The sequence below is a fragment of the Carlito syrichta genome, unplaced genomic scaffold (assembly GCF_000164805.1).
Source record: "Carlito syrichta isolate Samal-C Ts95f unplaced genomic scaffold, Tarsius_syrichta-2.0.1 Scaffold302608, whole genome shotgun sequence".
Classification (NCBI taxonomy): domain Eukaryota; kingdom Metazoa; phylum Chordata; class Mammalia; order Primates; family Tarsiidae; genus Carlito; species Carlito syrichta.
In genome coordinates, this window is record NW_007246704.1 from 157845 (window position 1) to 181498 (window position 23654).

The 23654-nt window shown below is 41.4% G+C and overlaps 1 protein-coding gene across 1 annotated transcript in view; it reads left to right on the forward strand.

Moving 5' to 3' along the window:
- The window catches only part of CNEP1R1 (CTD nuclear envelope phosphatase 1 regulatory subunit 1), a 17166-nt gene extending 1850 nt beyond the window's left edge, over positions 1-15316 (forward strand). Inside the window, exons 2-5 of the mRNA XM_008057009.2 lie at positions 2186-2259; positions 6865-6974; positions 7089-7143; positions 13986-15316. Of these exons, the coding sequence (XP_008055200.1) occupies positions 2186-2259; positions 6865-6974; positions 7089-7143; positions 13986-14027 (281 nt within the window). The 3' untranslated portion in view covers positions 14028-15316. The remainder of the gene's footprint in view (positions 1-2185; positions 2260-6864; positions 6975-7088; positions 7144-13985) is intronic.
- Positions 15317-23654: the final 8338 nt, after the last annotated feature.

Below are 23654 nucleotides of genomic sequence, written 5' to 3' on the forward strand. Positions count from 1 at the left end.
ACTCACCTCAGCCTCCCAAAGACGCGGGATTACAGGCTGAGCCACCAAGCCCGGCTAAAACAAAATAATAATTTTTTACAAGCATATTACTTAATGTATCATTGCATTGTTATTAAATTACCCTTAGTTGGCTGGATTCGGTGACTCATGCCTGTAATTCCAGCACTTTGGGAGACCCAGGTGAGAGAATCACCCAAGCCCAGGGGTTCAAGACCAGCCTGGGCAGCTTGGTAAGATCTTGTCTCTACAGTAAGTCAAAAGAATTAGCTGGGCATGGTGGCGCATGCCTGTGGTTCCATCTACTTGGAAAGCTGAGGCAGAAGGATCACCTGAGCACAGCAGGTCCAGGCTGCGGTGGCTGTGAGCGTGCCACTGCACTCCATCCTGGGTAACAGAGCGAGACTCTGACTCAAAAAATAAATTAAAATAAAATAAATTACCCTTAGTTGATTTTTAACAGAGCATGATTGTGCTGCTTTGAAGCCTGACCTAGAAAAGAAATTCACATTTTTACTGTCTATTCATAAATACCATGAATATCATATAATACAATTTGAACAAATTCTGGTTACTGCCCCACGAAATAATATGGAAAATGTGGACAAATATGTGATGAGATCATCAAACAAAATGCTTGGCTAATCTGTGACTCTGTGTGTGTGTGTGTGTGTGTGTGTGTGTGTGTGTGTGTGTGTGTGTGTGTCTGTCTGTCTGTCTGTCTTTGTCTGTGCCTGGTCTCACTATGTCGCCCTGGGCTTAGGCATTCCTTCCACCTCAACCTCCCAAGTAGATGGTACTACAGGTGTGGACCACCATGCCCCGCTAATTAGTTCTCACTATGTTGCCTAGGATGGTCTCCAATTCATGGGCTCAAGCAGTCCTTCTGCCTCAGCCTCACAAAGTGCTGAGATTACAGGCATGCCCTGGCTAGGACCAGAAGTAATTTCTTGGATATTTATTATTGAAATTTAATTCCTATCGGTAAGGAAGTACAGTAACACACATTGAGGATATACTTTATTTGAAAGTATAACTCAGTTTGCAGGACTAAAAGAGCACTACTGAAGTCTGGGATGTTCTTCTCTGTCATGACTTTTTGTGTAATTTTTATTAAATCTATTTGCAAAGTTTTAATTGTATGCTGTGAAAATTCCGACTGGTCAGAATTCACAAATAATAATTTTCTCAGGTTCTTTGCTTTACCTAGGAATTATCCCCCAAATCTTTGTTTCACTGTTATTTGAGAATCTTTTAAAATGTACATGATGCTGTCCTATCTTATAAAATGTAGTATAATGAACACACTTTACGTTTTCTCTGACTCATGATCTTAGTGCTTACATGTAAACAACATCAGCTTGGTTAACGTGCCAGTCAAATAAAAGGGTGTGCATAAGGTCCTTTCGGTTGTACTGATTTTGCTTTCGTTTCACTTTTTAAAAACATGGCTGCGTAATAGATCATATATATTTCTGGAAATAAAGAATTGTAAGAAATTGAGTTTAATCTATTCTGGGCTCAGAACATCATTTTGATATTTTGATTCCGTTATTAATAACGTACCTTAAAGGAGGTTTTTTTTTTCCCCCTTCAGTTTACCTCTTTTAACAGAACATCACAAGGAATTCTAGATAATTAAGGCTTTACAAGTCCTACTGGCAGTAATTTCTACCCAACCTTCCTTTAAGTCCTTAAATTGGCTCCATACTCCCTACACTGCCTTTTGTTTAATTCAGCAGTGGGCAGTTGTCTGCAAGGCAGAATTCTTTAATCAGACTTCTCAGTGCATTCAGAGAGGAGTCTTTGTTTGGTTTGTTTACATTAGAAAAATAAAGTGTTTTTTAAAATTTGAGTTTATAAGATCTGCAAAATCAGCACAAAACACAGTGAAAGTTACATAATATAAAAATATTATATTGAGGTTTTACTGAGTTACTGCTTTTAATTTCATTAGTCTTCATGCATCCTGACTGAGTAATAAGGAAGACAGTATCATTACTAAGGTTCACAAGGTTTAATTCCTCAAGGTCAAATGGCAAGTCTCCTAATTCCTGATACAGTCCGTGTGTTTTCCGTTTGATAAAATACTGTATTCTTTTTCTGTCAATTATTAAGGAACTGGTGGTGATGGTATCAAATATTAAGCATGTATTTTGTTTACTAATTTTTGTTTGTCTTTCATTAGTGCTTCTTATAGTGGTATCTGTCTGTACAGCTACTGGTGCCTGGAACTGGTTAATAGATCCTGAGACACAAAAGGTAGAAGTTTTGTTTTTAAATATTTTGCAGACTAAAGGAGATAATGGATATTGTGGTGCTTTATTAATTATAAAGTATTAGTCAAATGCTACCTGTTACTATTAGTAGTGATATCATTATATATATTTACAGGGAAAGACCTGAGAAAGACTGCTCCACTTACATTCATTTTTGAATTTTTGTCCTTTTTACATAGTTTTGTGTATATCTCATTTTTTATTTATTTCAGTATGAACATTCTCTTTGTTCTCTTTTGTTCATTTAGTGTTATCAGTGCCAGCTTTTAAAAAATTATAAAATAACATTTTCTCTTATGGGATAACTCTGTTAATACCACTCCCTCATCCCATAAAGTATTTGAGATGACCTTACAGGAAACAAATATGACAAAAGTATAGGCCGCGTGCAGTGGCTCACTCCTAAATCTGAGTACTTTGGGAGGCGGAGGCAAGAGAGTTTGAGACCTGAGCCCAGGGGTTCGAGACCAGCCTGGGCAATGTGATGAGACTTCATCTGTACAATAAATTTTTTAAAATTAGCTGTGCGTGGTGGCACAAACCTGTAGTTTCAGCTACTTAGAAGGCTGAGCCAGAAGGATCGCCTGAGCCCAGCAAGTCGAGGCTGTAGCAGCTGTGAGCATGCCACTGCACTCCGACCTGGGCGACAGAGTGAGACTCCAACTCAAAAAAAAAAAAAAAAAAAAGTGATAGAAAGTCAGGACTAGATAAAAACAGATTAGATGACCAGGCACAGTGGCTCAGCCTGTAATCCCAGCACTTTGGGAGGCTGAGACAAGAGAACTGCTTGAGCCCGAGGATTTGAGACCAGCCTGGACATCTCTAAAATAAATCACAAAAACTAGCCAGGCATGGTGGCACACATCTGTAGTTCCAGCTACTTGGAAGGCTGAGGCGGAAGGATCGCCTAAGCCCAGCAGGTCGAGGCTGTGGTGGCTGTGAGTGTGCCACTGCACTCCAGCCTGGACAACAAGAGTGAGATTCCAACTCAAAACAAAACAAACAAACAAACAAAACAGACTAGGAGGTCAAGATCAGGAAGGAAACCAAGTCACTGGTACATAGGCCATGTGTCCACCATGATTGCTGGAATTGAATTACGAATTAGTCTCTGAGTTACCTAATCACTGTAGTCATGATTAAGTCTATGGTTTTCATTGTCTGTCAGGAGAACACTCTATCAGTTCCTTGAGCTAGCAAAGTTTTTCTTTCCCAGCAGTTATCTTTTAAAAAAAATTTCCTGCCTGCAGTTTAATATAAGAACCATAAAGAGATTTCCCTTTGGGCACTGTGCAAGCATCTTCCTATACCAATACAATTACAGATTTCATAATGTTATTTCTTGAAGCATCCTTTGATGAAAGCTGATAGCATGTTTCTCAAATTTCTACCTCTTTCTACTAACTTGTGCTTTAATTTCAAACCCAGACTTTTTTATTAAAGAAGCAGTGATCTGCAGTTTTTCAGTGAAAATTTTTTCCCCTAGTGCAGTGCAGTTTTATTTAGGTAGTAGTGATGTAATTTTAACAACTCTTTAAAAAATCTTCTCACCCTTCTTAAACTAATTAATAGACTACTTTCAGTAGCTTTATTTATATAATCTTTTAGGTTATACAGAAGAAAAAACTAAAGGGAAGGCTTTTGTCATGAGTCTAAATGGTGGTTCAGAGAGCCAGAGGTTTATTTAGTATATAGTCTCCTGACTTTATCCACTGAGGTGAGATGTAAAGGGAAAGGAAGCAAGGGAGGCTGGTGATGGGATTTTATGTTAATGGAGGATTTTCATGGCAGACAGGAAACTCTCCTGTGTGTTCACTTATAAAATCTGATCTTAAGGCTGCACTTGGTACTCATCTTTAGGGGAAGAGTGGAAGGAGGCTGGTAAGAAGATTGAAAAAGATCTGCCTTGGGAAATGAGTCTGACTTCTAATTTGGAAAAATATAAGCTGATTTCAGCTAGTTGAGATCTTAATAAAACACAGAATTAAATGTAATTTGAAATAGGCCCAAAACTATGTAGTTAATACAATTTTCTAAATTAGGTGAGAATATAACTATTAGCCCAAGGGTTGACTTTTCATATGTCAGTATTTAATAACCCCACACCTGAAAAGAGGTGTAACCAGCAATTGTGTCTGTAGTAGGCATTGCCAACTCAGAAGTCAGTGGCTTCCAGAATATTGCAAGCTAGAGAGTGCATGAGTGCCTGATCTGGGGAGAACTGTTGGGATGCAACTGATTGCTGCCATGGAGGAAAGAGGGCTGATATTGACTGGGCTTGTTAAAACGATGACATAGAGCACCACCATGTATGCTGACATTGTGCTGGCCACATAGAACAGCTGGCTTGTGAGAGTTACACTCCTTAGAAGCTTTAGGAAGACACCCTTCAGGGGTATTAGCCTTTTTTGGGGATATCATCTTTCTGGGAGCTTCTTCCCTTCTGCCTCTAATTTCTTCATCTGACAAACTTTTACTTATTCAGTACCATGCCGGATCATCTGCTTGGTGCTTTTCTCTTTCTTAAAACACATACACATGTTTAGTTCTCTTTCTTAAAACTTGAGCATCTTGGGGTGAGTGTGGAGTGGGATGTCTCAGCTTGATTGTGTTGCTCCCAACTAGTTACTCATCCATTTGTTTTTTTTGGTTTTTTTTTTCAGATGCTCTAAATCATTATTGTATAACCTTTTGGCTTCCCTGGGCCACACTGAGTAAAGAGTTGTTGTCTTGGGTTGCACATAAATTATATAATATAGTTAGTATGTGTGTGTGTATATATATACACACACATGCTTGGCGTCACAAAGAAAATAACCAAAAAGTTTACATTTCTGTTCCGGTGCCCATTCTTATTTCAGTCATGGATCTTGAATTCTCATCCCTTTGTATATTCCTAGAATTGTGTATTATCATTTTTTACTGTCATCTGGTTATGCCCAGACCTGAAAATTAGCCCCTGCTTTCTCTTTATGTCTAATTCTTTTTTTTTTGAGTTGGAGTCTCACTTGTCACCCAGGCTGGAGTGCAGCAGAACACTCACAGCCACCCCAGCATCAACCTGCTGGGCTCCTGTGATCCTTCTGCCTCAGCCTTCAAGTAGCTGGAACTACAAGCATGTGCTACCACGCCCAGCTAATTTTTGATTTATTGTAGAGATGAGGTCTCACCATGTTGCCTAGGTTGGCCTCGAACCCGTGGGCTAAGGCAATCCTTGCCTTAGCCTCTCAAGGTGCTGGGATTACAAGCTTGAGCCACCACTAGCCATATCTAGTTCTTAATGGTTAGCTACTCATCGTCTTTCCCTGCTTGGATATCCTGTGGCCATCTAAGTCTCAGTAACTTCAAAAGCAAACTCATTTTTTCTTCTGCAGGGAGGAAGGGTGCTGGAGCTGAGTTTTTTTTTTTGGGGGGGGGGTTTAATGGGTATTGAACATTTTATTTAAAAATTTTAAAGTAAAAGAATGGTACACAAATACAGATTACATTACAGTGATCAAGACAGTATTCTACATGACAAAAAGTAAGACAAATTTATAAACTAAGTGTACTGGTACTGTACAAGCATAATATCTCATATCCAATCTGGGTTGCATATAGGAGCTCAGTGTTGTAAGGATATGTAGGAGTTAGCAAGGTGGAGAGGAAATGTGAACCAGCTAGCACATGTGGGGCAGTGGGGCAGGATATGCAAATTAGACTAGGACTAGATTGCAAATGACTGGGGCAGGAGGATCATTTGAGACCAGGAGTTTGAGACAGGCCTGGGCAACAGAGTGAAACCCTCTCTCTAAAAAAATAAAAGTACCCACGCCTTTGGGAGACTGAGGTGAGTGGATTGCCTGAGCCCACGGGTTCGAGACCCGCCTGGGCAACTTGGCAAGACCTCATCTCTACAATAAATCAAAAATTAGCTGGGTGTGGTAGCGCGCACCTGTCGTTCCAGCTACTTGGAAGACTGAGGCGGAAGGATCGCCGGAGCCCAGCAGGTTGAGGCTGCGGTGGCCGGGAGCAGCCACTGCACTCCAGTCTGGATGACAGAGTGAGACTCCCACTCAAAAATAAAAAAATTTTAAAAAATAAAAGTAGATCATGTCCCAGTGTATTATAAGGGTGTCTCACAGTCTTGATTAGAAGCTTCTGTTTTGCTCTGCTTACTGTATTTATTTTATTCCATTTTATTTCTATATCCTCTCTTAAGAAAGTGTTTTTACCAGAGAAGATATTTAGTCACATTTCACTTGTTATTGAGACCAGCGGTCTCATTTTCATTCATTCAACATAGAATTCAGTAAATATTTTTGATATGGTTGTGTTTTGGACCACAGAACTGAATTTTTAACGGTTCAGGTATTTGAAGTGAATGGAGGGAATATTGTTATGTTGTCTTGCTATATAGAAGATATAAAGCATACACTTTATTTTTATTTTGACAGCATAGCAATACAGAGAACTAAGATTAATGGAAGTTTTTAAATCCTCATATTTAGATAATAAAAATATTACATATATTTATGTCCAAATGGGACAGTAGGAATCAGTTGTTCAGAGATATTTGATGTTTTTCTATTTCACACTTTCTTTCCAGGTGTCCTTCTTCACATCGTTGTGGAATCACCCTTTCTTCACCATTAGCTGCATCACTCTCATAGGCTTATTCTTTGCTGGAATACACAAGAGAGTTGTTGCACCATCAATGTATCCTTTCCACGGATTGAGTTTTAGTCTCTGAACTAAAGTACCTTCTCAATGATCTAGGTGATTTTTAAAAACTTACTCTTGAGACATTTTCCTTTGACCATATTTATTCAGTATAGCTGCTCGATGTCGAACAGTATTAGCAGAGTACAATATGTCTTGTGATGATGTAAGTATTTTTTTCTAGGAAAATCATATCTGCATGAAAGGACTAAAATTTTTGGCTTTCGAAAAACAGACATTTTGTTAACAGTAAATTGTCTTTGTGGAATTAATAGTGGAAATCGATTCTAAGACAATGTTTTTACATTTTAACATCTCTGCCATTGAGATGCATCTGATCGGTGTATTCTAACAGATTAGCAGAGTTGACTATTTATTTTTAAGTCAGAGTCTCTGTCGCCCAGGCTAGAGTGCAGTAGCACGATCATGGCTACTGCAACCTCTACCAGCTGGGCTCGGGCGATCCTTCCACCTCAGCTTTCCAAGTAACTGGGACTACAGGCATGTACCACCACGCCCAGCTAATTTTTTTATTTTATTGTAGAGATGAAGTATCACCATATTGCTCAGGCTGGTCTCAAATTCCTGGGTTTAGTCATCTCACCTCGGCCTCCCAAAGTGCTGAAATTACAGGCATGAGCCACCATGCCTGACTTTTTTAAAAGCATTTTTAAAATTGTATTTATTATTGTTTTCTTTTTGTAGAGACAGGGTCTATATTGCCCAGGCTAGTTTTAAATTCCTGGCCTCAAGCAATCCTCCAGCCTCAACCTCCCAAAGTACTGGGATTGCAGGCGTGAGCAACTGCACCCAGCTGACAGTTTAATCTTTCTTAATGACATAAAATCTTGATGCATCTTATAATTAAAGCAGTCTTAGATTCAGTGAAATACAGTGGTCATTATTGGCCAAAAATGGCTCAGTGGATGTTGGTTTTATAAACTGTTATTTGTCAAATGACATTCTGTGTGTGTTATTTGTAAATAGTGGCATAGATTACTTTGTGGATGACAAACATATGAACCTAAATGTATTTTAAAGTACGTCATGGGGCCAGGTGTAGTGGATCACAGCTGTAATCCCAGTGCTTTGAGAGGCCAAGATGAGAGGATCATTTGAGGCCAAAAGTTTGAGACAGAACCTGAGCAACAAAGTGAGACCTGTCTCTAAAAAAAAAAAAAAAACAATAAAAAAATAAAGTAGATCATGTGCCAGTATATTATAAGGATGTCTCACAGTCTGGATTAGTAGGTTCTATTTTGATCTGCTTATCTGTTTATTTTTTTGAGTCAGGATCTCACTCTGTCACTCAGACTGGAGTGTAGTGACACAGCCATGGCTCACTGCAGCCTCATACTCCTGAGCTTAAGCCTACCAAGTAGCTAAGACCACAGGCGCATACCATTACACCCAGCTAATTTTTTTATTTTTTGTAGAGACGAGGTCTCACTGTGGTGCCAAGGCTGGTCTTGAACTCCCAGGCTCAAGCAGAGCTCCTGTCTTGGCCCCTCAAATTACTGGAGTTACAGGCATGAGCCACCATACCCGGCCTATTTTATTTGTAAAAGTGTTTTAACCTTGAATTTTAAAAACCACTAAGCAAATAATACTTATAGAAAATTAGAATAAAGAAAAGTCTTAGGGCAGGAAGACAAACAGATCAATGGAAGAGAATAAAGACTGAACACACAGTTTTTTAAAAAATTGGTCCAAGAATAAGGATAGTATTTCAAATCAATAGGGAAGAACAGCTTATTCAGTAGCGTTGAAACAATTGGCTGTCATTTGGAAAACATTTGGACCTCTGCTTCATATCAGTTAAAAACTAAATTTCTGGCTGGGCCCAGTGGCTCAAGCCTGTAAACCCAGCACTTTGGGAGGCTGAGGTAAGGGGATTGCCTGAGTCCACAAGTTCAAGAACAGCCTGGGCAACTTGACAAGACCTCATTGCTACAGTAACTCAAAAAATTAGCTGGGCATGGTAGCACGCACCTGTAGTTCCAGCTACTTGGAAAGCTGAGGTAGAAAGATCGCCTGAGCCCATAAGGTCGACTCTGGGGTAGCTGTGAGCATGCCACTGCACTCCAACCTGGGTGACGCAGTGGGACTCCAACTCAAAGAAAAAACTAAATTCTATATAAAAGATCATGTTTATAACCTTGGAACAGAATAAAGACTTCTTTTTTTGTTTGTTTTTTTTTTTAGTTGGAAGGGGTCTCACTCTTGCCCAGGCTGGAATGCAGTGGCGCCATCATGGATCACTAAAGCCTTGACCTCCTGGGCTCAGATGATCCTTCTGATTCAGTCTCCTGAGTAGCTAGGACTACAGGTGTGCACCACCATGCCTGACTAATTTTTTTTTTTTTTTTTTGTAGATACAGAGTTTTACTACATTGCCTAAGCTGATCTCAAATTCCTGGGCTTAAGTAGTCCTCCCACTTTGTACCCAGCCATGATAAAGTCCTCTTAAGACCCCAAATACCAGCCCAGGCAACTTGGCAATACCTCGTCTCTACAATAAAAAATAAAAATAAAAATTGCCTGGTGTGGTAGCGCACGCCTGTAGTTCCAGCTACTTGGAAGGCTGAGGCGGAAGGATCGCCGGGCCTCAGCAGGTTGATGCTGGGGTGACTGTGAGCATGCCACTGCACTCCAGCGTGGATGACAGAGTGAGACTCCAACTCAAAAAAAAAAAAAAAGACTCAAAATAGAAATGCCATAATGGAAGCAGTTGGATACATTTGGTTATACCAACATTTAAAACTCTGTATAGCAAGAAACAAGAAATTAAGTAGTGATTAGAAAGTCTCTATGAGGTAAATGATGGCAGAGAGTCTCCAGAATACATAAAGACCTGTTGAGAACCAGTAAGAAAAGGGTAAAGAGACCAGGCACTTTAGGAGATTGAGGCAGGAGCTTGAGCCCAAGAGTTTGAGACTAGCCTGGGCAACATAGTGAGACCTCACCTATACAAAAAGTTAGCTGGGTGTGATGACACACACTTGTAATCCCAGCTATTTGAGAGGCTGAGGCGGAAAGATCAAAGGGTCAAGGCTGCTTGTGCCACTGCATTCCAGCCTGTGTAACAGTGTGAGATCCCAACTCAAAAAATATAAAATAAAATGGGGTAAAGTACAGTCATATCAGAGGAGTGGAAATACAAATGGCCAGTAGACGTATATAATATATATTTTTTTCCTTTTGAGTCAGAGTCTTACTCAGTTGCACAGACTGGAGTGCAGTGGCACACTCACGGCCACTGCAGCCTTGCTTGACCTGCTGGACTCAGGCGATCCTCCCACCTGGAACTATAGGCATGCACCACTACGCTTGGCTAATTTTTCCTGATTTATTGTAGAGACTGGGTTTTGTCATTTTCCCCAGCCTGGTTTCAAACCCTCAGGCGATCCTCTCTCTTCTGCCTCCCATAGTGCTGAAATTACAGGCATGAGCCATAGCACCTGGCCAAAAAGTTAAATATCTTGATAACTACAGTGTTATGGTGAAATAGATACACTCATACACTAGTACAGCCATTTCATAAGGCAGTTTTTCATCATTTTTAAAATGTAAAATGTGCTTGTCTCATGATGACCATTCTATTTTGTCCATTCACCCAGGCAGGGGGCACCATCACACATGCATACAAGGAAACAACACAAGGTTGTTCATTGCAACATCCTTTGTGGTTGTGAAAAATATGGAAACAGCCTTTACTTTTTTAACAGAAAAGTGGTAAAAATAGACTATGGTGTAACCACATCTTAGAAAATCAGAACTAGCCAAACGGGGTGGCTCACACCTATAATCCCAGCACTTTGGGAGGCTGAGGTGGGAGGATTTCTTGAGCCAAGGAGTTCAAGACCAGCCTGGATAATATAGTGAGACCTTGTCTCTAATTTTGAAAATAAAAGAAAGCCAGAAGTAAATCTCTATGTGAACTTAGAAGTAAATCTGTGGAATATCTCCAAGATAGATGCAAAAAAGCAAACTACCAAACAGCTCAATTTGGTACTTTTTTTTTGCGTTGGAGTCTCACTCTGTCGCCCAGACTGGAGTGCAGTGGCCACTCCCGGCCACCGCAGCCTCGACCTGCTGGGCTTCAGCGATTCTTCCGCCTCAGCCTTCCGAGTAGCCGGAATTACAGGAATGTGCTACCACGCCCGGCTGATTTTTTGATTTATTGTAGAGATGAGGTCTTGCTGCCCAGATGGGTCTCAAACCCGCGGGCTCAGGCAATCCACTCACCTCAGCCTCCCAAAGGCGCAGGATTACAGGCTGAGCCACCGAGCCCAGCTTAATTTGGTACATTTTTTTAAAAGTTTTAATTATTAAAATTTTCATATATAATTAAAGAGTATAATGAACACCCATGTTATCCATTCACTGGTATCAGTAATCAACTCTTAGCCATTTTGTTCTGTTACCCCTGCCTATATTCCTCTCTCATTGGATTATTTCAAAACAAATCCTAAAATACATTTTACCTGCACGTTAGACACCACATTTTTGTTGTTTATGTATGCAAATGTAAATCTATAGAAAATCATCTGGACCAGGCGCGATTTGTAATCCCAATACTTTGGGAGGCCAAGGCAAGAGGATTGTCAGAGTCCAGAGCCCAGAGGTTCGAGACCAGCCTGGCAACTTGGCAAGACCTCATCTCAAAAATAAATCAAAAAATTAGTCAGGTGTGGTGGCGTATGCCTGTGGTTCCAGCTACTTGGAAAGCTGAGGCGGAAGGATCACCAGAGCCCAGCAGGTTGAGGCTGCGGTAAGAGATGATCATGCCACTGCATTCCAGTTTGGGTGATAGACTGAGACTCCCAGCACACAAAAAAAGAAAAAGTGATCTAGAAGAATTAATGCTAACACGGTTTATTCTGGAGAGAGGACTGGAGTTTAAGGTAGATGGAAAGAGTGACTTTAGCTTATCTGTATCATTTGAATTTTATATAATGAAATTACAATAATGCCTCACTAGTGTAATTTAAAATAGATTAAAATTGTGGATAAACAAATAATTGTATATTCATGCAGTAGAATACTACCTAGCAGTATAAAAAGGTACAAATTACTGAAACATGCAGTAACATGAGTGAAACTCAAGCACATTGAGAGAAAGAAGCAGATGTGAAGACACATTGCATGACTATTTCTTTGAAGATCAAAGACAGACAAAACTAATCTATGATAAGTGATTTTGTATTTGTGGGAGTGGGGATACCATTGGTTATAATGGGCATGGAGGAACTTTCTGGGTTATAATCAAGGCAGTGGCTACATGAATATATATGTTTGTTAAAACTCATAAAACCACGGCTGGGTACAGTGGCTCAAGCCTATAATCTCAGCACTTTGGGAGACCAAGGCAAGAGGATTGCCTGATCCTAGGTTCAAGACCAGCCTGGGCAACCTTGGCGAGACCCTGTCTCTAGAATAAATCAAAAAATTAGCTGGGCGTGCTGACGTGTGCCTGTAGTTCCAGCTACTTGGAAGGTTGAGGCAGAAGGATCACCTGCGCCAGTGGATTGAGGATGCAGTGGCCGCGAGCATGCCACTGCACTCCAGCCTGGGCAACAGTGAGACTCCGATTCAAAAAAGCAAAACAAAACATAAAACTGGGCAACCCTCTTGGGTCCCCTCCTACTGTGGGAGCTTTTCTGTCCTCTCAATAAGTCCTGCTTTCTAAAATAAATAATAAATAAATAAAGCTGTATGAGATTTTAACATTTTGTGTATAAATTATACCCAGACAAATATTAACAGTGGAATAATTCATATAAAAGATCTGCCAAGATATCAAGGAATTACCAAAATTTAAGAAAATGAGAATTGAGAGGTAACCAGAATCCTGCCAACACTTATGGCCTAAGGATAAAAATAAAATACATTAACTAAAATTGCCTGAATCTCATCAACCAAAGGTAACCACCATGTTTTTGTATTTCTCATTTACCTTTCTTAAAAGGAAGATGTTAAGAACTTTTCTCACTTTGTACTTTGACTCATCATTAGAACTTAGGAATGGCCGATTATTGAGTATGAACCATGTACAAGTCCTGGGCTCATCCTTTTACTTGCATGATGTCAATTGAGGTCTTCCGTTTTGCTTATTTGCACACCGTCCCATCTCATGGTACATCATAATTTAATTACCTTTTGGACATATGGTGGTTCCCCCATTTTGCATGCTGTGTACATTGTGTTCTCCACTAGATCTTACACTTCATGGAGAAAAACTCAGTGCTGGTTTTTTCCTGGATGCCTAGCACATCACACAGAGCCTGTCACACAACAGGTGTTCAATAAATGTTGAATGAATGCATTGATAGCCCTTATGTGTACATCTTTACACTGGCATCTAGCTTCCTTCAGATAAATTTGTACAAGTAGAATGTTTGGATAATGTGGTATGCACTTTTTAAGTTTTTTTAGGTCCTGTCCAACAGCTGTCCCACCTTGTACTGAACACCAGCAGTACATGAGGGTCTTGTTGGAAAAGGAGTACATAGTTTTATTTATGTGTTGTAAACATCATTGGGTAAGAGGCATAAATCTATACAGGTGAGATTTTATTCACTAAATGAATTGGCTGATTAAAGAAAGCTCCACACAAAGGAAACTTTGATGGCATAAGTATTTTTTTTTTGAGTTGGAGTCTCACTCTGTTGCCCAGACTGGAGTGCAGTGGCACACTCCCAGCCACCACAGCCTCAACCTGCTGGGCTCTGGCAATCCTTCTGCCTCAGCCTTCCAAGTAGCCGGAACTACAGGCTCGTGCTACCATGCTCGGCTAATTGAACTCAGGCAATCCACTCACCTCGACCTCCCAAAGCGCGGGATTACAGGCTGAGCCACCAAGCCCAGCCAGCATAAGTATTTTTTAATTTTGACTTGAGTATAGAGAGATATTCTGATTCTTTGAAAATACCTTTTAAGATGTATTAAAAAGTGGTATTTTTAATAAAACTGTATTGAAAAAAATTTTTTTTTCAATTTTCACAGACAGGAAAACTGATTTTGAAACCTAGGCCTCATGTTCAATGACAGTCTGCACTCATTCTGTGGGCCCTAAAACAGCCTCTTTTCAAATAAGTGATACAGCAAAAGCCATAAAGGGTTCCTTCGGCGACTGGCTGTGTGAAGGTCACAGCAACGATTGACGAGAAGTGTGCAATATTACCCAGACGGTCTGGAGGACGACTCACGTTATCAGTGCTTTGGTACCTCTGATCACCTGTGTTTCAGTGTTAGTGTCACTTTAGTACTTCAGATCCTGCAAAGGTCTTTGCAGATGAAGTATGTTTGTATGTATGTTACTAAGTTAAACTTAGAAACAAAACCTCATTCAGTTTTTATAATGTATTTTTGCAAACTACTGTAAATAACAAATCAATGCCAATGTTAAACAAAGAGAAACGTCATGTGGATGTGGTTCTGCGCCAGTGTTTCAGGAACATCTGCCTGCCACCCCCAGTTCTTAGGATGGCTGTTACGTGTGCCTTTCATTCCTACACCTCTCTCTCATCATACTGCAGGAAAAACATCGAACTCTGCTTAGGAAGACTCATCTTCATTACATTGTAAGAAATGAGAGATGTTTTCAGAAACACTTTTTGTTAAACCACATATGGAACTCATCAACTATTGTGGTTCTATTTTTCAGTTCATTATTTTCATTTAATGTTAAATATTTTTTAAAATAATTTTTGAAATACCCCAAAGGCTTGTGAATGTACAAGTTTACTTATAAATTATGTATTATCTGGGAATTTGATAGTCATTGTGTTAGATAACTGTATTTTATGCTGTGGAAGGCATGCTGGTACACCAGTATTCACATGGGTGTAATTGATCATCCTACGCCACCCCCAAGACAACATGGGAGCGGTGCCACAAACTCGAGTCTGCGATTCTCACTGTTTAGAGTGTTAATGACATACTGTGTATGCATAATAGCCACGTGTACTATAATAGCCCTTAAAATTAAACGATTGGGATTGCTGTAAATATTTTAAAGTACTGAAGGTGCCTTTTACCTGTTTATTAGAAGATTTTGAAAAGGTTTAAATTATTTCATGAACAATCTTAAATTTCATTTAACATAAAGTTGAAAATTCAGTAACAGGATAACTTTTTAATAAGGCTGTCATTTAACTTAAATGTGTTCATCTTAGCTTTCACATGTATAAAATTTTATTCTTTGAACTGCAGCAATAAAACCCTCTGCTCCTAAGAAGTCTTAAGAGGGTCTTCTATACATTCTGCTTTTATTTTCTGTAAATTTTGTAGGTAAATATGTGCATAAAAATAAATACTTTATATATAAATAGTGATTGGGCTTTTCTTTGGTTTATTGTAAGTCTGTGACTCTGAAAAAATTTTTAAATGTTCCAGCTACTTGGAAGGCTGAGGCGGAAGGATCGCCAGAGCCCAGCAGGGTGAGGCTGCGGTGGCCAGAAGCGTGCCACTACACTCCAGTCTGGGCGACAAAGTGAGATTCCAACTCAAAAAAAACAAAACAAAATGTTAGATACAGGCTAGTACCAGATGAGATACTTTAACTCTGTGTCCAATAGGGCAGACTTTAAGTAGCAATTGTAGGCACCCAGTTTATTAGGCTGTGTTTACTTTTAATATGTCTTGTCACAGTCTAACAACACTTGGCTCTTAATCAAGACGTGAGTTTCTCATGTTGCTCTTTATGAACTTAAAGTGCTAGTTGCCTCCGAGAGCATAAAGCTGAAGGACTTTTTTTTGAGTTATGAGCTCCTTTGAGTTTTTTTGTTTTTGTTTTTGTTTTGAGTTGGGTTCTCACTCTGTCATCCAGGCTGGATAGCAGTGGCACAATCACAGCTTACAGCCTCAATCTCCTGTGTTCAGGCAATCCTTCCACCTCAGATTCCCGAGTAGCTGGGACTATAGGCACACACCAAAACACCTGTCTAATTTTTGTAGAGGCAACGTCTCACTAAGTTGTGCAGGCTACTCTTGAACGCCTGGAGTCAAGTGATTCTCCCACCTTGGCCTCCCAAGAGTGCTGGGATTACAGGCATGAGCTGCTGCATCCAGCCCCTGGCTGATGTTTTGTGTTTTACAGAGATGAAATCTCACTGTGTTGCCCACACTGGTCTCAAAACTGGCCTCAAGTGATCCTCCTGCTTCAGTATCCCAAAGTGCTGGGATTACAGGCATGAGCCACCGCACCTAGCCTCCTTTTGAGTATTTAATAAAAGCCTTGATTCTTCTCCCTAGGAAAATCCACCTGTGTATATACATACACTTTGCATGTACTTGAAGGCCATTTCCCAGTGCCATGCTGCTCAGGTTTCATTGACTCCAAAAAAATTCTGTTACAGGCCAGAGACTTTTTTCATACATTTCCTTCTAGCAGAACAACTCATTTTCCAAAGGGGCATTGCTGTGGCTGAAATAGCCCAAGGGTCACAATAATGTACCAGGCACCTTCACCTTCCCCCACATTGCTAGGAAGTGGGATACAATCCTCTAATTCTGCTGGTGGGAAAAACAGTCTCAAATTTGCAAAGTTTTCTTACCCTCGGTCCCCACAACTGACTAAACACAGAGCTAGCACCAGAACCCAAATCTCTGACTCTGATTGAAAGAATGATTGTGAGCCGGGCTCGGTGGCTCAGCCTGTAATCCTGCGCCTTTGGGAGGCTGAGGTGAGTGGATTGCCTGAGCCCGCGGGTTCAGGACCCACCTGGGCAGGCGAGACCTCATCTCTACAATAAAATCAAAAAATTAGCCGGGCGTGGTAGCGCGCACCTGTAATTCCGGCTACTCGGAACACTGAGGCGGAAGGATTGCCAGAGCCCAGCAGGTCGAGGCTGCAGTGGCCGGGAGCGGCCACTGCACTCCAGTCTGGGCGACAGAGTGAGACTACAACTGCAAAAAAAAAAAAAATGAATGATTGTGAAATTTATTGATTCAAGAGCCTTCATAAGGTTATGGTTAAGATTGCAGACAATTAGGCCAGACTGTCAGGTTGAATCTCAGATCTGCTACTTGGGGTTTTGTGACTTGGGCAAGTTATATAACCTTTGTCTCCTCATTTATAAAATGAGCGTAATGCCAATCTCCCAGGCTTATGTCGAGTATTGAAGTGTTACCTCATGGAGAGTGTGTAAGCAGGCATGGCTGCCGTCAGTGTTCAGTGCGTTTAGTTGCTAAACCAAATCCTAAAGGTGAAAAATCCACAAAGACCTCATTGTTGCAACTTTGCCCAAAGCCAATATCTTAGTTGAGATAATGTGGATATTTTGGCCTGTCTTTTGAACCAAGCAGAATTCTGAATACTGGACTAAATGCATAGAAAAAGGACACTTGACCTCTGCTGATGAGAAAAATGGTGTGTAGACGTCTAGGTGCTTTCCTCTCCTGGGAGCAAGCACACTGGGAACATGAAAAAGGGACTACCTGATGGCATTGCCTTTAGAGGGGCTCTTCTCTCTTTAAGAACGGGCCTCTTGGTTGGCATTTTGTGGAGACTGAGCTAAGACAGACTGCCTGACAAATGGCTTGCCTTCATCAGCATCCAAAGTGGTTCTCATACCCCATCCTGTTGAAACCATAGAAATCTGAGTCTCCTTCAGACTCTAAGCTTTGTGCATATGGTTTTATACAGGGTGAGTATAATTCCTTTTTTCCCTCCTTTTTATCCTGCTATAAATAGGAAGTACATCTTGCCTGCGTCATCATGGAACACAAACATTTTAAAATCTGATGTTTATGTACAACTCTGCTATGCAAGTTTGATAGAGGCAAAAAAGAAAAGGATATTTGGTACCTAAACGTTTTAGAGTGAATTAATTCATCACCTTCATAGACTACCCTTTAAGTGACAAGTGTTTTGCTGGGTATTAAAAATGTGTGAGGAAAATGTCTGCCCTCTCAGAACGTGCCCAGGCTGATCTCAAACTCCTGGCCTCAAGCTTTTCTGCCTCAGTCTCAGTAGTAACTATCAGTAGGACGCTTACTCTCCAATGCTTACTCTCCAAATAGGGAATGGGACCCCCCCAAAAAATCTTTAACATAATCACAATACTCTATCATATCTGAAGAACTAATAATTTTGTTGTTGTTGTTGGAGTCTTACTCTGTCACACAGGCTGGAGTGCAGTGGCACGCTCACCTCAACCTGCTGGGCTTAGGCAATTTTTCCACCTCAGCCTTCCAAGTAGCTACAGGCACGTGCCACTATACCCAGCTATTTTTTATTTATTTATTGTAGAGACAAGGTCTCGCCATGTGGCCCAGCCTGGTCTCCAACCCATGGGTTCAGCCGCTTTCTCTAATTTGTCAGTTTCATATGTTATTTCTTGATTTCCTGGCCTGGTAAGGACTTAGTGCTCAAAAACCCTCTCCTCTATTTCTCCTTCATCCAACAAAATTGTACCAGAGTTCTTGATTAAATCCACAAGTCAGTCTAAATTACTAGGACAATGCAAATATTGCTCACTGCTGAACTAAGAGGTCCACTAATCACAGTTCCTTCCTTGTAACAGCCCTTCATTTCTCTTGAAGTTAATAGTTTTGCTTTTTCACTTTGGGAGGTGGAGGCGAGAAGATTGCCTGAGTTCAGGGGTTCGAGACCAGCCTGAGTAACATGGAGAGACCTTGTCTCTACAATATATCAAAAAATTAGCCAGGCGTGGTTGCACATGCCTGTGGTTCCAGTTACTTGGAAGACTGAAGTGGAAGGATCATCTGAGCCCAGCAGGTCAAGGCTGCAGTGCCCGTGAGCATGCTGCTGCACTCCAGCCTGGATAACAGAGTGAGATTTCAACTCAAAAAAAAATTTACTTTTTTCCTTACCCTAGTTTACCATCCATCCATCATTCCTGTCCTTTAATGTCCAACATCTTTGTGTATCAACCATGTTTTCTATATGTTCTAACCCACCCAATCCTGTTTCCCCTGATGATCTCCCTCCTGTTCTCCTCTCTTATCTGGATGGGTGCTCTCTAAGAATGCTGCCCAGCACCACCCTGGACTTGCCCTGTGGCTTGTGTGTGGGATGCATCATTTCCTATGTGGCTGTTAGGATGTGAGCAACAGTCGTGATGTTCACCATGATAACGCTGCTGGCATAACATGAAAGCTCCTGGCAGAAGTCACTGTGCATTTCTTATTGGAAGTGTATTCTGTATGCATAAGATGAGTTCAGAAAGGTAATCAGGTGGAATTTAGCAAACAGGGATTTCAGAAACCTAGCACCTAGGTCATGTCTTCCAAACTGATACTACTCACGTGTACTTTATCTGGATCTGCTCTCAAATCAACTATTAAAAAAACACATCAATGAGACAGTTGCAGAAGTTTAGGCTGAGTATTCGATGGTATAAAATTATTAGTTTTAGGCCAGGTGTGGTGGCTTACACCTATAGTCTCAGCACTTTGGAAGGCAAAGACAAGAAGATTGCCTGAGTCCAGGGGTTCAAGACCAGCCTGGGCAACTTGGTGAGTAAGACCTTGTCTCCACAATAAATAAATTTTAAAAATTAGTCAGGTGTGGTGGTGCATGCCCGTGGTTCCAGCTACTTGGAAGGCTGAGGCAGAAGGATCACCTGAACTCAGCTGGTCGAGGCTGCGGTGTGCCACTGCACTCCAGCCTGGGCAAAAAAGTGAGACTCTGACTCAAAAAAAAAAAGAAAGAAGATATTGAATGTTTTCAACACAAAGTAATGGCATGTGCTTGAGATGATAGATAGGCTAATTACCCTGATCTGCTCACTATACATTATATGTATGGAAACACCACTGTGTACCCCATGAATATGTACATTTATTATTTTTCAATTAAAAGTAAAATTTAGCCAGGCTCGGTGGCTCAGCCTGTAATCCTGCGCCTTTGGGAGGCTGAGGTGAGTGGATTGCCTGAGCCCATGGGTTCGAGACCCGCCTGGGCAGCAAGACCTCATCTCTACAATAAAAAAAAAAAAAAAATCAGCTGGGTGTGGTAGCGCATACCTGTAATTCTGGCTACTTGGAAGGCTGAGGTGGAAGGATTGCCGGAGCCCAGCAGGCCAAGGCTGCAGTGGCCGGGAGTGGTTACTGCACTCCAGTCTGGGCGAAAGAGTGAGACTCCAACTCAAAAAAAAAATTTTTTTAATAAAATTAAATTAAATTTAAGCCATTGCCTTGGTAGACTCTAGTGTGGCCATGTGTTCTTTGAGCCATGGCTGTTGCCATGCTTCCTGGCTTTGGCCCCCTCTCCCACCTTAGGGAGGTGAATATTCTCTTTCTTTCTCTCTAATTTACTTTCAAATAAGCTATATTTTCTAATCTAAAAATAAAATAAAATTTAAAACAAACAAAACCAAAAAATAGCTGGGAAAAAAGATCTGAAATGTTCTCAATACAAAGAAACAATACATATCTGAGTGACAAATATCCTAGGTACTCTGATTTGATTATTACACACAGTATGCATGCATCAAAGTATCATACGTACCTCTTTTTTCTTTTTTTTTGAGATGGAGTCTCACTGTCGCCCAGACTGGAGTGCAGTGGCCACTCCCGCCCACCGCAGCCTCGACCTGCTGGGCTCCAGCGATCCTTCCGCCTCAGCCTTCCAAGTAGCTGGAACTACAGGCGCGTGCTACCATGCCTGGCTAATTTTTGATTTATTGTGGAGATGAGGTCTCACCAAGTTGCCCAGGTGGGTCTCAAACTCGTGGGCTCAGGCAGTCCACTCCCCTCAGCCTCCCAAAGGCACGGGATTACAAGCTGAGCCACCGAGCCCGGCTCATATGTACCTCTTAAGTATATATTCTTTTTTTTTTTTTTTTGAGTCAGAGTCTCACTCTGTCACCCAGGCTGGAGTGCAGTGGCAGCTCACAGCCACCGCAGCCTCCACCTGCTGGGCTCAGGCAGTCCTTCCACCTCAGCCTGTCAAGCAACTGGAACTACAGGTACACGCTACCACACCCAGCTAATTTTTTTATTAATTGTCGAGACAAGATCTTGCCAAGTTGCCCAGGCTGGTCTCGAACCCCTGGACTCAGGCAGTCCTCTCGCCTCCGTCTCCCAAAGTGTTGTGATTACAGGCGTGAGCCACCACACTCAGCTGTATCCTTTTTTAAAAGCATGACAGAAGACCTACATTTTACAGCAGTCTTCTGATCACCAAGGGCAACCACTGACTGTCATGGAGGGCCTATGGATGATAGGCAAGGATGGAGACTGTGATGAAGGCAAGAGTATTGCATTTCTTAAAAAATATATTTTATGTTTTTAAAAAGTATACAAATACTACCTGCTCATTCAAGAAAACCCAGTACAAGCAGGCCATTAATAAGGTTTTAAAAAATCTTCTCTAATTCTGCCCAGAGGCAAGCACAGGTGACATTGTGGTATATACACTTTCATAGATTTTTCTCTGTGTGTGTGTGTGTGTGTGTGTGTGTGTGTGTGTGTTTCCAAAAGTGGGATTATCACATTTATGCTGCTTTGTAACCTATCTTTTTTAGCATCACGGTGCCTAGTGAACACCTTTCTTTCCCTATGTTTACACAGTATCAAAGGATGATTTTCAAAAAGTTAAAAATGTGATTCCCAGCCGGGCTCAGTGGCTCAGCCTGTAATCCCGCGCCTTTGGGAGGCTGAGGTGAGTGGATTGCCTGAGCCTGTGGGTTCGAGACCCGCCTGGGCAGAGAGACCTCATCTCTACAATAAATTTAAAAATCAGCAGGGCGTGGTAGCGCAAGCCTGTAATTCCAGCTACTCGGAAGGCTGAGGCGGAAGGATCACTGGAGCCCAGCAGGTTGAGGCTGCGGTGGCCGGGAGCGGCCACTGTACTCCAGTCTGGGCAACAGAGTGAGACTCCACTAAAAAAAAAAAAAAAAATGTGATCCCCTTACACAGATATGAGCACGTCATGTTTTTTTCTCCCCAATGCCCCTGCCATGTTCTTTAATAAAGGAACCAGGAAGATGGTAGAGCTGGTTCAATGGAGGAACAGAAATTAATATAGTCAGTGAGAGAAAATATCCTTAAATAAGATTTTTAGGTTAGATATAAAACTGGTTAATAGTCTACAAGGCAATGAAATCATATCTTTGGGTTATCTTTTCTACTGGACAGGAATAATTTGCATCTCGACTGGACAAAATCATTAGCAATTCATTAATACATAGTGTATTCATACCTAACTTCATAGATTTTGGGTCCTTAAATAAATATTCAAACCAAAGTATATTCCTCTAGAGCAGTGATTCTCAACCAAAGATGGTTTTGCCTGGTAGGGGTCACATTCGAAGTCTCAACTGGGAGGTGTTGCTGGCACATAGTAGAGACCAGGGATGCCACTACACACCCTGCAGTGAAAAGGACAGCCCTGCACCACAGAGGATTACCCAGCCGAAAACACCCAGTAGATGCCAGCAGCACCCCCAGTTGTGATAACCACAATGTCTCCAGTTACTGCCAATGTCCTCAGGGGGCCAAAAATCACCCCACTCCGTTCAGAACTACCACTCTAGAGGTGTGAGTCTACAAGACCGTAGGCACTAGCCACCGGGAACAATTTATTTTTATTAATTTTTATGTACTTATTTATTTCACATAATAAGTATATTTACAAACATATCTAGGATGCTCTATGAGTTTGAGTTTGATCCATCTTTCTTTCTTTTTTTTTTTTTTTGAGTTGGAGTTTCACTCTTGTGGCCTAGGCTGGAGTGCAGTGGCACATTCATAGCCACCACAGCCTTGACTTGCTGGGCTTAGGCGATCCTTCTGCCTCAGCCTTCCAAGTAGCTGAAAATACAGGCGCACGCCACCACACTCAGCTAGTTTGTGTGTGTGTGTGTGTGTGTGTGTGTGTGTGTGTGTGATTTATTGTAGGGACAAGGTTGCACCAAGTTGCCCAGGCTAGTCTCGAACCCCCGGGACTCAGGCAATCCTCTCACCTCAGCCTCCCAAAGTGCTGGGATTACAGGCTGAGCCACCATGCCCAGCCAATCCATTTTTCAAATATTGCACTTTTGTTTTGTTTTAAAACAAGTTCTACCAAGTTTTGTTAAAGAACAATTTTGCATGGCGTACTTCTCACCAGTCAGCCCTGGCACACTTCTAATGATGTCAGAATCACCCAGATCAATGACAGCCAGTATGCACACTCGGCAGTATTTTCTGCACGCTGTGCCTGATTCAATATTGTGGCTACTGTAGTGATGGACACTGGTTCTGGCCAACATACTAGTACTCTATTTTGGATTTCAGTAAAGCCAGGCGTTGCTGGCAAAGAAGATCAGCTTAAATTCGCCCAGTTTGATCTTCAGAGTCTGCTCCTACCCCAGTATGTACTTTCCATTTTTCATAACGAGTTAGAGCCTGGAGTTGATTAACTCCAGTGACTTATTCGCCTTCTTTGCGGCCACCATCTTCCTGCCTCCGGTGGGTGCTGGTCCCCAAGTGAGAGCAGCGACCAGGCATAGCGCCAGGGAGCCAGGAAGAGACTACACCTCTTAAAATGCTCTTCACATCAGTTAAGTGGATGAACGAAAACATCCTGATTTTGTAAGCAGTTGGTGTGTTACTACAAAGAAAGCGGCAAAGCACAAATTCTTTATTTTTCTTTCTTTCTTTTCTTTCATTCCTTAATTCTTTAATTCTCTCTCTCTCTCTCTCCCTCCCTCCCCCCCCCCC